At 43.1% G+C, this 15073-nt stretch overlaps 1 protein-coding gene across 9 annotated transcripts in view; it reads left to right on the top strand.

Annotated features, from left to right (window-relative positions):
* Positions 1 to 15073, top strand: part of LOC140428486 (receptor-type tyrosine-protein phosphatase T-like) — a 1877905-nt gene that overhangs the window by 1236567 nt on the left and 626265 nt on the right. For all 9 annotated transcript variants that reach the window (XM_072515007.1, XM_072515008.1, XM_072515005.1 and 6 more), the window contains exons 9-10: positions 4182 to 4291; positions 7931 to 8132. In XM_072515007.1, the coding sequence (XP_072371108.1) occupies positions 4182 to 4291; positions 7931 to 8132 (312 nt within the window). The remainder of the gene's footprint in view (positions 1 to 4181; positions 4292 to 7930; positions 8133 to 15073) is intronic.

The raw sequence follows: 15073 nt of genomic DNA, 5'->3' as shown, positions 1-15073 counted from the left end.
GATTATAACTCTCATCATACCAAACACCTGCACTACAAAATAGTTTTGAAAGGAATATTGATGTGAGAATTTATAGCCCAGTTATCTTAAATACTCAACTAACATTATACAAATATTCATGAATAATAATAATTGATACTAACTGGGAGAGACAATGGCATAGTGAAATGAATGAGTATTCCAGAGAGTAACATTACTGCCCTTGGGGATTTAATGCTGGTGGCATTTAAAATCAATGAACAAAATCTGGAATTGAAAGCTGGGCCAGGATTCTCTGCCTTTTGCGATTTACTGTTCCCACCGGCAGTACATCCCCGCCCTTGAGTTTGCCGACAGCGTGGGATGGCTTCAATGGGAAATCCCATTGACCAGCGGCGGAAGTAGTGAATCTCGCCGCTGAGGAACACAGGTCTGGTGGATCGGAGAATCCAACCCCTGGTATCTGTCATGGTGACCATGGCAACCATTGTCAATTGTCGTAAGAACCTATCTGGTTCACGAGTGTCCTTTAAGGAAGGAAATCTGCTGTCCTTACCTGGCCTGGTCTACATGTGATTCCAAACCCAAAACCCACAGTAATGTGGTTGATTCTCAACTGCTCTCGGAAATGGCTGAGCCAGCCCCTCAGTTCAAGGGCAATTAAGGACGGGCAACGAAGACCACATCCCATGAAAGAATTTTAATAAACAATCAATATTTTTTCAGAAGATATTGAAACAAAGGTAGTCCCAATAAGTGAAGATAACAAAATCTATTAGGTATAAACTGCACCATTTTATTTAAAATGTATCATTTTATTTGCAGACACTTAATACAAATACCAAAATCATAACCGCAATAACTGGCTTGTTCGAGAAGTAAAGAATGTATATGGCAAAATTGGAGATTGCATCAACGTGATGAATCATTGGAAAATGAAATATTACTTTTTTCAGTCTTGCATTGATGTACAATGTATCATACCAGATCCAGATCCATTAAAAAATAAACATGGAAGTGTATAATCACAGAGAAAAATTAGGTGCGGAGTAGCTATGTTTGGGATGCCATTGGTATTTCATCAAAACTTGACAGTATATCTATTACTCCTTCCAACACCACAAGATATCTCATTTCTGCAGTGTCTGCTTGCCTAATGATATAATTTGCTGAATTGGCATTGGATGTGACTTTAGATAAAAACATCATAGGTGTCAGATGATTGCTTCGGTGATTAGACAAAGTCAAATAACAATGTCTTGAGCCTCAATTAGCAAAATAATTAACCACGCAGACTGGTTTTCAAAAGAAACAGTAGCATAGCAGAGACAGAGATGAATGGATATGTTTGAGGTGGAATAATTGACAACAAAAACAAAAGCTACAGGAATGTAAGTGTGCATATTATTGATCCAAAAGTAAAATAGAAGAGAAGTTGAGTGATAACAGGTGAAACAGGGATAACCAGGAAACCATGAGTAATATTGATCTTTAAGATTTTAATTTCAATTTCATTTTTTGTGATATGGCATTATTAATACCATCAAGATATTTAGAATGCTTGATATCTGAAATGTCTGGCCTCCTGGGCAACTCAGGAATTCTGTAGAGCGTCCAGTGATTCAAGAATATAGTACCGTTTTGGCATCTGGCATTCACACTCGGCTCTGAAGCAGCTCCTAAATAGAGGGTGGGGTTGGGGTGGAGATATGCACTAATCTCCTGCCATAATTCTAATTGGAGACCAACATAATCATAATGCCTCACTGTTTCGGGGAGTTTCTGCATTGACTTGTTAGGAGCAGAACTTGCAAGACATTGGTACACCCCGTGAAGAGATGCGTGCTAAACACCACACTGCATGTATTTGCAGTGTGGCCTGGACCTTCGAAGGAGGGTGGTTAGCATGCATCTCTTCACTGGGTGTACCAACTTCCCCAGGAAGCAGAGTCTCAACTGAGGTGCAGAAGTAGGAACTCTCAGCTTTATAAGGCTCAGTGCCTGGCTCTGTCACTGTTCTCAGTCCTACATTTACCATGTAATGAGAAGATGCAAGTTCTGCCCCTCACAAGTCAATGCAGGAACTCCCGAAACAGCGGGGCATCATGGTTATACTGGTCTCCAATCAGGTTTATGGCAGGAGATTAGTATCACCAGTATAGCTGGACTGTCCAGAACCTCAGCCCACTTGCTTTTATGCTTATCTATAAATATTCAGATAATGCGTTTTTGTGAAAACTGTTATATAAAAACATTGTGCACTACTCCCTCAATTGCCAGTGCGGGGGAACACAATTGTGGTCACTTCCAAAATTCAGTGTGGTTGATACAGGAACTGTGTGTTAAAGAAAACAATTAGAATTGAACTTTTCACTTTTATCAGAGGACAAAAAACAGCTGGTAGTGGATTTAACCGCCCTCCCCCCACCTCCACCCGCTTTAATATCCTGCCTAAATTTCATTTCCACATTGATATGTATTAAACCTCCTGTTTCCCCCAGAGGTAAAAGTGAGACTCTGCTCCCCCCCCCCCCCCCCCCCCCCCTCCCCCGCCGCCAACCCTGGATGCATAATCTCAAAGGTGAGGATAAAAGTTATTGAAATAGTAAATTAAATGCTAGGCTTGTGCCAGCTTGATTACTTGCAGGTTAACCATAACAGATGGCTGCATCTTGCCATATTGCGGAACAAATTAACGCTCGCTCTTTGTCGATAACTTTGCCAGTGTCAGTAATCTTGCCGACTGCCTGCCGCACATTGGGTCATTCTGTATTTCCAAGTTATCTTTGCTTTATTTATTAGGCGTCACCCTTTTAATTAGTTTTTTTTGTCACTGCACTGTATAAATGTCATGAATAATTTAACTATAGTTTGTGTAATGTCAAATTAATTAGCAAGCATTTGAATAAATTAAATGAAAATACCATGCTCAGAAGCCTCCTCCCAGAAAGTGTGTCAGTAATATTTTAGAATTGAGCCGAGCATCTTATCAAACAGCACTTAAATAATCTAGCATTGGGAATACAATGAAATTACTTGTAAATGTATTGGGATGGATTTGCTGCTATACTGAAACACGTGGCAAACATGCTAGTGAAATACATAGCAGGGGTTTTAAACCCACCCACACAATTCAAACTGCGAGGATGGGCAATTCAAATGTCCTGAGTTACTTTGGTGAGGGAAAGTCGCCCAGATCTTCCTAAACTGAAAGATGCTCAGTGTTCTAATTCACATATGCTATCGGCATCAGATGTGTCATCAAGCCCCAACAATGATTGTAACCGGACTGTGCAGGGGAGTCGCCATGGCTTTCTTAATTAGGTGAAGGCCACCATACATGTGGGAGGGTTTGTTTGATACGTTTCATTCATCCATGCGGTTAAAGACCTCCCAACTTTACAGTGACCAGCAGCTGCTTTCCACCTATGACCTGGCTACCCCAGGTAGAAAATAGTCCCTGCAGCATGCCAATGATGTTCAGCAGTTACATTTGCTGTAGCTTGTCACTCTCCTGGCAGTGGTTGCAGGAAACAAACTAAAACCTAAAGGTTTGCTACCAGAAATCTGTCGGCACTTAAAACCTGTACCATGCCCCTACATTACCTGTTATAGTTCGTAATCATAGAATTTACAGTGCAGAAGGAGGCCATTTGGCCTATCTAGAAGTACTAGCATTAGATAATGGACATTAACAGGCAAAGTTATATTGTTTCAAAGGTTTTTTGCTGCCTATTGGTGAATGAAACTGCTCACAATCACAAAATTAGAGCTAATAAAATACTAATTAATTAATGACGATTTTTTAAAAATAAATTTTATTTTTTTGAATAGCTAGATACTTTGTTTCCTTGTATTTGACAGTTGGAAAATAGGTGAGTTTGTGAATCTTATGACTGATAACGGATAGCTATGCTTAAAGATCATTTTACAATTTCTCATCACATTGCTGGTTGTCTAGTTAAGATTCATGCCCTGACATTTATTTCGGTATTCAATAAACTATGCAAAAGAGCTTAAAGCATGCACTCCTGGGACATACGCTAAGGGATTGGCTACAAATGAGTATGAATACATATTTGAGACTATTATAACTGGAAAGGGCTTCAGACCCTCAGAAGCCATTTTCAGGTTTACTGAAGATGGTTTTTTTTCTCTCTACTGATTCTGTTACCCCTTATTATTACATTTCTGCCTAACAGTACCTGATCTGGTGCCCCTGGAATCAATTCAAGGAGGTCCATTTGAAGAGAAGATATATCTACAGTGGAAGCCACCAAATGAGACGAATGGAATAATTACTCTCTACGAGGTAAAGTAACACACTGCCATCAATCATCCTTTTCTGCCTCTTGGACTTTTGATACTTTATAATTGCAGGAAGGTACGCATAGAGTACTGGAAGGATTGAAGACTGTATGCACAGGAATTACATATACCATTGGAAACACTAGACCACAGCACTAACTGATAACAGAACTAATATCTTTGTCTCGTTGGATATATATGTGAGATTGTTTGATTGTGATTCATGCAGATCTTCTAGCTACAGCTCAGCATGAACGATACCAATGCGATAGTTTTAATTTGATTGAGAGTCAACACTGTAATCTTCAGTTCCACAGGAACTAATAGTACTGATGAAAACCGTGTCAAGCACTGAAGCACAGGGATTCATTTTTAATGCTAAACTTTACCTTGCAGAGTACGCATATTACTTTCAGAGTTGAAAATAGATAACTGGTTTTTGGTTTAAGGAGAAAATAATTCCAGGAATGTTTTCAAGAATTATCTCAAAATCTTCACAAGGCTGGTAAAAGTGGAAATAAGAGTTACAAAAGATGAATGTTCAGCGCAAAATTACATGCTAGAATATGACCTTCTTGGGCTAAATTGGATAGCCTTGAAAATGGGCAATGCTTGACTAAGCCGTACCATTGATTGAAATGCAGAGAGCAGACCAACTTTGTGGTGTCTGCTCTTTAGTCTGATTTCTGTGTGAATCATTTTGTTCTTTGCCTGCACACATCAACAGGGGGCCCAGAATCATTACTTCCTGGCAGCATTTCAAGAATTTCTTAAAAGGAAGACGCATTTTGGATGGTGCAGGGGCCACTGAGTTATGCAAGCAGATGACTAGGGAAACAGTGAGGAATGGCACAATGTGGAGGCAGTGTGCTCCTGGTTTTTTGATGTTGCACACAAGGTTTTGATGTAGCAGGTGGAGTCTGTATCTGCAAGGGCCAAGATATTATTTAACACATGCTTAGAAGGCAATGGGAGAAGATAGTTGTGGAGCTAAATGACAGGAGTCAAGCCCCTAGAACCTGACTGCAGTGCTGCAAGACATTCAGTGGCCTCACATGAGTGGCCAAGGTCAGTGAATGCACCTTCCAATGTTATATCCTACCAATGAGACCAGGAGCTCCAGCCACTGGTCACTTTTTGTGGTTACTTTTCCATTTTAGCACTGAAATGGCCAAGAACTGAAGGACCACGAGTCCTGATGGCTGAGTTGCCTGCCTGGTGCCAGGGTTTGGGGCATCTGCTTACTATTTACATTAATGAACTGGGGGAAGGAACAGAATGCAAAGTTTTCAAATTTGCCGATGATACGAAAATAGGTGGAAGGGCATGTTGTGATGAGGATATTATGATTCTGCAATGGGATAGAGATAGATTGGGTGAGTGGATGCAAACCTGGCAAAGTAGTTTAATGTGGGGAAGTATGAGGTCATGCACTTTGATAGGAGGAATGAAAAGGCAGGTCATTATCTAAATTGAGAGAGACTGTAGGTGAGTGAAATACAGAGTGATCTAGGTGTCCTAATGCATGAATCACAAAAAGCTAGTAGGCCTTCGCCTCGCTGATTGCCCGGAGGCGATTACTGTTTGGGTGGGGGTTGGCATCTCCACTCAGTGCATCGGTGTGGTTGGGGGACCTGATGGTGTTCCTATACCTCGTGAAAGTCAAGTACACTGTGAGAGAAGCCATCGAGGGGTTCTCTCGGAGGTGGCAGCCATTTATTGTTTATTTCAAGGAAGTTGTCACCATTAGTTAAGGGGAGAGAGGAGACGGGGAGGAAGGGTTAGGTTGTGCAAGGGGTTGTGGTAAGTTAGGTGTTTTTTATGGATGCAAATGTGTTTATTCTTTCTTGTTACCTTGTGTTGTATAAAATGAAAGATTTGAATCAAAAAATATATTTTTTAAGTCATCCCACTTCAGTTACCCATTTCCGTATCAAACCCTCCTAAGTCAGGAATAGTACAGTTAATTGCAAAGCAAAGCTCCCTTTTGTGTTCTCTAACCATTGACCAGAGACCCGACTTCAAAACGGAGCCCTAATTTCCAATACTATGGCCTCTTTGACTGTGAAAAGATGTGAATTGGCAGTTGTTTTGGGTTGTGCCTTTGCCTATCAGACTGAAAGTAGCAAAAGTCACTTCACATTATACCCTTCCAGCCAATTCAGAACACACAATACATAACCTGGCCTCTCAAGACGAGAACGCATATTCGAAACCAGGCAGATAGCATTCTTCATGTCTTATTAGCTGGTCCTGAGAAGATCTTGAATAATTTATTTTGGTGAAAAATGAAAACACATTTGGATGGAAACAATGCGGGAAATAGAAAGGTATAAAATATTGAATCCGGCTTTGTCTTCAGAGAAACTAATACTATTCTTTGCACGGTAATATTTCATACCTATATACCTTGTAAAATATCCTATAATTTATATGCACCATGACATTTTACTTCAGGAATCAATGTGAGTGAGTGTGACATTTACTTCCAGCAACTGATGTACCAGCAGTGTTTTTTTACCAAAAGAATACTTGCAGAGTATAGACATACAGAAATTTGTCACGTTATAATTTATACTTTCATTATTGTACTTTTATGTTTCATGTTTCTTATTTCATAAATATTGATGGACAAATAAAAGCATTTGTTTGCTGTGTTGCAGTTTCCAATGCATTCTCTAGAACATTTCATCTCAATATAATGCTCTCTTTTGCAGAGTACCATATCAGAAATCATGCAGTGATATCCTGTCAGAAGGAAATAAATATTTAGCTTCTAGAGGCTTGAAAATCAACGATAAGAGAAGCAATAAATTTATACAGTAAATACACACTATCCATCCTGTTATTAGCAACAGTACTAGAATTTCTGCACATCTAAAGTTGAAAGTATAATCTTTGTATTTAATCTTATTGTTGTATGTTTTGTGAAGCTTTCAGATAGTTTTTATATTTCATTACCATAAAACATCATTATATTTCCCATTTACTCTACGAACATACCAACCTCTTTTTTTTATTGACAGTACATCCCTCCCAAATTTGTAACCTCGTTACACTGTGTTTGATTTAGAGATAAAATGCCGCATATTTGCCTTTAAAAGCGATTGCCTTTTAACATCTGATGAAATTATAGTTGCAATTTTGTGCGATGAGCCTGTTGAGCAAATCTGTGTCGGAATTGTGTTATTTTCCAGCAAGTTAAGTTAGAATGTGGCGATATGTCAAGAAGGATGCAAAACAGTGCTCTGTTTTCACAAATTGACATGCTCTTATTCCTTAACCACACGAAGGGAAGCAGGTTATGAGGAGGAAATGCAAAGTTATAATAACTTGACAGCACACTTGAAATTGCAGTCCATGATTAAATTCGGAGAGAAGCTCCCATAAGAATAATTCACTATTAAATAAATCATAGGCCCCTGTCTCTCAGTGTCTGGATATCACTTGAGCTGATTTGAATGATACCTGTAATGGGCTCATTCACTAGCAGTTGAGTTTTCTTCTGTACACATCATGGGCCGGATGGAGATAGCAGATTTGGTGCCAGTGTTTCAGATCTCTTCCAATAACAAACGGGCCATTACAGAAGTTCTGTTTGTGCAATCTGCAGTTTATAAAAATGGTTTTTATTTCTTTTCAGATAACCTACAAGGCCGCTGGGTCCTTTGACCCTAATGTGGAACTGTCCAGCCAAAGAGGGAGGGTGTTCAAACAACGAAATGAGACACACCACTTGTTTGTTGGGCTTTACCCTGGAACCACATACTCCTTCACAATAAGAGCAAGCACTGTGAAAGGGTTTGGGCTACCAGTTACCGCTCGCATTACGACAAAAATTTCAGGTAAGAATAAAGATGCACAATAATATTGTGCTCCTCTAACTTAAGGGTAAAGAAAATAGCCTGTTGCTTCACATGAATATTTTAATGCAATTGAATACGTGCCAAAGCGGGATATTAATTCTTAGATGGTTCTGCATTTAATTAAGAAATTTGAAAATGTGTATACTAAGAGGGGAAAGATTTCCATAACATTCTCTGTGTTATATAATAGAATTAATTGAAAGATGGGTACAAAACAGAAACAGGTTGGGAGTTACGAAACGTTCCTCATTCTGACCGGAAGTGGTCTGCAGCAGGATTCCGGGTTTGAACTACCGTTGTTGGTGTCACCGTTTGCTGGTGGTACCAATTTGGGGAGGTATAGCCAAATTTAGGAAGATCTAAACAGGCTTGCACAGTGGGCAGATATATCAAATGAATTTCAGTATCAGCCTGAATTTCATGCACCCCTACCATCAGGTTTGCTGGCGATGGGAGAGAATGGAATTGAAGGAAGGATTTCCACTTGGTTCCCGCCCACCCCAATCTCGCAGCGATTTTACATTGGGGCGGGCAAGACCTCAATGGCCCACCCTTGCCCCATTGGAAGCCCTAAGGTCAACCATTACTGGCCACTTAAGGGCTGCTTTCCGTCCAGCCTCAATTTTGAGATTGCCAGGAGTATTCACTTGACCTGGGGGAAGCCTGAAAAAGCCTGGGCCTAGACTGTTGTCTGACAGATCTACTCAACTCTTGGGGGCAGGGGAGAAGGGTGGCATTCGGGGTGGTGGGGCTTCGGGAGATGGGTTGTTGACAAGGGCAAAACTAATGGAACGATATACCAGTAATCAAGACCATTCAGCTATAACTCAATTTATATGCATGGTATCTAACTACTCACACAATTATGCCCACTTCAGCACCACTTATGTGTGTGGGTGCCACTGATTGCTAACTACCATGGTGTGCCTGCACCATTGACTGACTGGGAAAGCAAATACATTCCCTTGGACATTTGGCAATGGGACATTGTCCCTAACTCTAGCTGTACGCTGAGGTCCGTATTAATATGTCTGTGTGTGTCGTCCGTCCATCCCCCCACCCCCACCCCGTCCCCCCCCATTGACCAGGTTGAGTGAAAGCCCTTGGAGTGAAGCTTGGAACAAAGCCTGCACCTGAGATGTGTCATTGTGAAGAGACGCCATCAGTGTGCTGAAAATCTTGCACTAAGCATGTGAAGGAGGCCCTGACTTAGCACCCTGCCCCTTTCTGGCGCAGGAATCCAGTTTTCAGATTGGGATTACAGGCATACAGCTCATCAGACCAAGGAACCATAGAAAGGGTGCAATTAGCGGAGGTTTATTTACAGAGGTAAAGGTTACGTACAAGTGCTTAACACTTGTGCTCACGCTGTACAACTAGAGCTTCTGAGCCTTTCTAACCCTGTTGCAATGCCTCTGTGTATCTGCAATATCCCAGCAGAAGTGGAGGCAGCCTGCTGTATGCCATACCCTATTGTCTGTGATGACCTTGGCGGGGGTCCTCTGGAGGGCCTCAGTCTGCCTTGGGGATTCTCCTGTGCCACCTTACTCAACCTGCAGAGCTGGAGCGGAAACGGTCACAGGAAGAAGGGATTCCAATGGGCCGGACACAACCGGTTTCATTGGGTGAATGAGCCCAGGGTCTGAACCAGCTGATCTTATGGATGCCCAAGGGCCCCTGACCTCCTCCTTGGCATAGAGGGGCAGCTGGAATGAGCTTGAGAAGCCTCAGCCTCCTCACCAGCGATGGTGTGTGGAAGCTGTGCCTGAAGGTTTCTTATATTAAGTTCCAAGTATACGGCAGGAAAAGCCACCATTGCCGTTGGCAGCCTCAGTGGCTCTTTTCCCACCTGATCGACAATTTCTGGGAAAATCTCATGTCACCAAATTGTGTGCCAATTTTGATATTATTCAGCTTAAAATAATTTCATTATGAATTTTGAACAATCCATCCACGTTGAAATATTGCATTTATGGTGTTCACAGGCATTCTTTTAAAAGTAGCAATTGTAAAATTTACACTTAAAACCGATCAATAGTAATTATAGACAAGAGTATGTCGTATAATGAACAATTGTAGAGCAGTAATAATTTTGTCGAATAATGTACATTGATTATAGATTCATCAGCCATATTGACCTGACAATCCTAAGGGGACAAATAGCATAAAACTGACCTTTCAGAGTTTTAATGCAGAACAATGCAATATCCACTGACATGATTGCTGGGATTTTCCACCACTCACGCCACCCCCTGGAGCATGCTTTTACTTCCAGCCCCGCTGATGTCAATGGGATCAGGGGCTGATTTAGCACAGGGCTAAATCGCTGGCTTTGAAAGCAGACCAAGGCAGGCCAGCAGCACGGTTCAATTCCCGTACCAGCCTCCCCGAACAGGTGCCGGAGTGTGGCGACTAGGGGCTTTTCACAGTAACTTCATTTGAAGCCTACTTGTGACAATAAGCCATTTTCATTTCATTTTCATTCATTTGCCTTTTTTCACAGTCTCCTCCGCCAGGGAACCCATGGCGGGGGTCGCCATCGGTGAGACTGGAAGATCCCGTCAACAGGAGCGGCTGTCTTTAAGAACATGCAGGCACTTAAAACTTTAGCTCAGACTTTACAGTTCTTTTTGTTGATCAGATATGCATTACATCATTGCCTTTATCCTGAGAAATGCCAGGCTGCTCTGAGCACACAGGAGCGGCAAACGGTTAATCAGTTTGTGGTGAATGGATGCCAAATAAGCTTGCTGTGAAAGTTTGCTACAAGTTGCAGATATTCCATTCTATGAATGGATAGCGACAATTAATATCAGCAAATATTAAGCTGCAGCAGTGACCTACAAAGATGTGCTTACAATTCATCTCTCCTGACTGAAAATGTACTTGAGAGCTCCATCGAAAAATGGCTGACTTGCATTCTCAGTCAGAGATCGAGCAGATACATTAAAAGCAAATGCTCCTTCTGCAACACTATGCTCAAGCAAGCTTATACGTGGCCCAAGATAAAGTGACACTGCCCTTGAAAGAGTGTCTGCATCCTTATTTCCATACTGCTGTCAGCATGAAAGAAACAAAATGTGGAGATTTCTGCGGAACACAGGCTTCAGCTATGATCTTTACAGCAGGTCCATTCAGATCACTGCTGTGGGGATCCTTGAAAGAAGAGACAAATTCAACAGTGAAGTTACATCAGAATGACTTCTATCATAAGGATAGTCAAATACATCTCAAGGCCATTAAAAATAACACAGGCGCCTCCGTCGTACACGGGGCAGCACGGTGGTTAGCACAATTGCTTCACAGCTCCAGGGTCCCAGGTTCGATTCCCCGCTGGGTCACTGTCTGTGCGGAGTTTGCACGTTCTCCCCGTGTCTGCGTGGGTTTCCTCCGGGTGCTCCGGTTTCCTCCACAGTCCAAAGATGTACAGGTTAGGTGGATTGGCCATGCTAAATTGCCCTTAGTGTCCAAAATTGCCCTTAGTGCTGGGTGGGGTTACTGGGTTATGGGGATGGGATGGAGATGTGGACTTGGGTAGGGTGCTCTTTCCAAGAGTCGGTGCAGACTCGATGGGCCGAATGGCCTCCTTCTGCACTGTAAATTCTATGTAAACTATGTACATAATGTTTTATGCTGAGATACATCAGAAGGAAATACATGGTTAAGAAAGAGGGGTTATTTTTGACAGCATGAAATTATGAAAGTGATTACTCTTCAGGTCTTAACCCAGAGACAGTGTGGTTTAATGTACAAAAAATAAACTTTCATTCAGCCATGAATTCTAAAAATCTCCACTTGCACCACTCATGCACATTAAAAGAGGTATCACTTTCAGTGACCATTTAGGCGACGTTTTCAGTAAGTTAGCTTTCATCTTAAAGTTACCGATTTCTGTCTCTCTTGCACAATGAGTTGGAGAAAATTATAGACATTGAGCAGCTACAGAATTCTCCCAGGGAATTGGCACCCTGGCAGTGCCACCTGAGTACCAGCTTATCACTGCCCAGGTGGCATTGCCATCTGGCAAGGTACAAGGCTGGCATTTTTCCCGTGCTAGGGATCAGGCCTGGGGGTGCCCTGCCCATAGTGGGGGAGGGGGGGGGGGTTGAGAACCCCCTTATAGGTGGGTTGGGGCTTTGGGGTGTCCAGGAATTAAGAGATAGGTATGCCATTTTTAAATGGCGTCCTGACCTCCTCGTTCATTAGGAGTTCCAGCGAGCGGAGCTGGTCAGTGCAGGAAACAGGACAATTGCAGCCTCGCAGCCTGTTCACCGCTTCGCCTCCGTATTGCAACAAAGTCCCGTTAGCGTGGTATTTCCCGGCACTGCGAGAACCGAGAAACACCCAACTAAACGTGCTCGACACAGTACTCTGTTGCAATTTGGTGAGATTGTGTCCTGAATGTTGCAGTTAGTCAATGCCCACCAGCCAAGGGCAGCAGTGGGGCAGCTCCGATTCCATTATCCTGAGTAAAAGACTAACCTTACCCCGTGGTGCATAAAATCAACTCTTCTTCTGAAAACGCAGGTTATATATGCGGCATTTCAATTACTTGCTGTTTCTCAAGAGTCATTTTTCTTTCTTTATCCTCCTTAAAATCTGTTAGCATTCTTAGTAACTCAAGATTAATTTTCACATGCCTAAATGATTTAAATTGTGCTGTCAGTGAACTGAAATGATTATTAGTAGCTACGGGGAACGATATGTGGCGCGATTCTCCAGAAAAACTTTGAAGTTCTTTTGTGGTGGGTTTTTCAGGGAGTTTCCCGCCGGCTCTGCTGGCGAGCTCCCCATCGCTATTCAATGACACTGCATCGTTTTTGTGGGCCCTGGGGAGTTTCTCACCGGTTTAGCCCCAACTTAGGGCGTGATCCAATGGCCACGCTGAGCAGGAAAAGCAGCTCGTTGCGAAGAAGCGGGACCGTTGAAAACCGGGAGACCCTGCTCCCGGGATCTACCCAGCTCGCAACGCCTCGCAAGATTCAATCACTTTTTAGCAAATCTGCATATTAGAGTGAGGCAGTTAGCCTCACTCTAGTGTGCAGATTTACGAAGCAACTGATGCTATGAAATTCAACCCCTTTGCCTCAGAGACTTCGGGAGACGGGGTGGGCCATTCAGAACGTGGGGGCCTCATGGGATGCAGGCACTTAAAACTTTAGCTCAGACTTTACAGTTCTTTTTCTTGATCGGATATGCATTACATCATTGCCTTTATCCTGAGAAATTCCACGGGATTGGAGGCCCCCAGCTGCATGCCCTTTGGGTAGGGTGGTGTTCTGGCACTGCTGGTGCCACCTGGGTACCCTGATAGTGCCAACATGGCATCCTAGTTTTGCCACCTGGGTGCTACTCTGGCACTGCCAAGGTGCCCAGGTGGCACTGCCAGCTGGCATGGGCACTGCCAGGGAGCCAGGTTGGCATTGCCAAGGTTTGAAGCTGGCATTTTCTGCATGTGTGTGATCGGGCCGGTACTGCCTGGCATGTAGGGAGGCAGGGACCCTCCCATATTGCGTTTGCGCTGGGGGGGGGGGGGGGGGGCGCGGGGGGGAGGTCGGGTATTTTGGGGGGGGCCTCGACAATCGGGCCGCCATTTAAAAATGGCATCCCGATCTCTCGTTACAATTGGGAGATCCGGCGAGCAGAGCTCCCCACTGTACAAAACAGGGCTATATGTTCCTCGGCCACGTGTTCCTCGTTCAGGCCCCTCGCATTAAATAGCCACGTGTTTCTCAGACTGTCAGTGCCAGGAAATGTGTGGCTAAAGGTGCTCGCAAGGGATTCTATTCCCTTTTGTGAGAATTGCGCCCTGAGAATTTTTTGCAACACTGGGGAGCTGAACTCTGAGATCGGGCCACCATTTTGAAAGTGGTGGCAGTACCAAAGTGCCAGCTGGACAGTGTCAAGGTGCTCACATTATAGGGTGAGGGCAGGGGACCACCCCGTGCTGGCCCTGACCACCCAGAGGTCTCCGATGGCCCGGGAGAGACCCCCGGGAGCTGCCCCGCCTGGTCCATATTTTTGAGAACCAGCATTGATCGGCGCCCGGCTGCAGGCTCTCTGGTGAGGTTGGTGAATCGAGGGAGGCTGGTAGATCCTGGGTGAGTAGGTTTAAGACTAAACTAGCCCTGAAAACTCAGACAACACCATTCAGATTTCTCCTTTACTTCTTCTTTGTAGATTTGTCTGATTTGTATTTTAGGAACCTGAATATTTAGAAAAGGTTGCACTTGGTGCAGTCCCATTGTCAGGGATAAATCCTAAATTAATGCACTGAATTCTGTTTGTATCAGCTCCTGAAAATATATGCAAATTAATGGGAACATGCATTTAAAATTTACAGATGTAATTTTCAGACTTGGCTCTCCAGGGCCAACCTCATCTCCAGAAGTAATTAGTTATTTGAGAAATAACAACTTATCAATGGGCGTTTTGCCATCAGAAGTGCATCTCAGAAATGTTGGCATGTGGTGAGCACGATTTTCAGACCATTAATTTAAACGATGAGGAACTCATATGCAGTATACTCCTAAAATTCTAATCTGCACTTTCTTTTTTTTTACAAAGTATTTTACAAAGGTATTTATAATTTTAACATTTTAAACAAAGAGATCAAACATACACAATTCCCCACAATGACATACCCATCTCCCCCCCAGCATAAACCCTAACTATAATGGCCCATGTACCTACTCCATCCCACGGTTCTCCCTTCATTAGATTTCCAATCCTTATTCGTCACTTTCATGCCTCCTCTTCCCCCCCTCATCCCTCCCTCCCCCCACCTCCTGCTGACAGTCAATTTTCCTTGAAGAAGTCAATGAACGGCTGCCACCTCCGAGAAAACCCATGTAGTGAACCCCTTAAGGCTTAATTTTCTCTACGTAAGAAAACCTGCCATGTCGCTGACCCATACACCC

Source organism: Scyliorhinus torazame, chromosome 8 (genome assembly GCF_047496885.1).
Source record: "Scyliorhinus torazame isolate Kashiwa2021f chromosome 8, sScyTor2.1, whole genome shotgun sequence".
Taxonomy (NCBI): Eukaryota; Metazoa; Chordata; class Chondrichthyes; order Carcharhiniformes; family Scyliorhinidae; genus Scyliorhinus; species Scyliorhinus torazame.
Note: the sequence above shows the minus strand (reverse complement) of the source record. Positions and strands in the feature narration are given on the sequence as shown.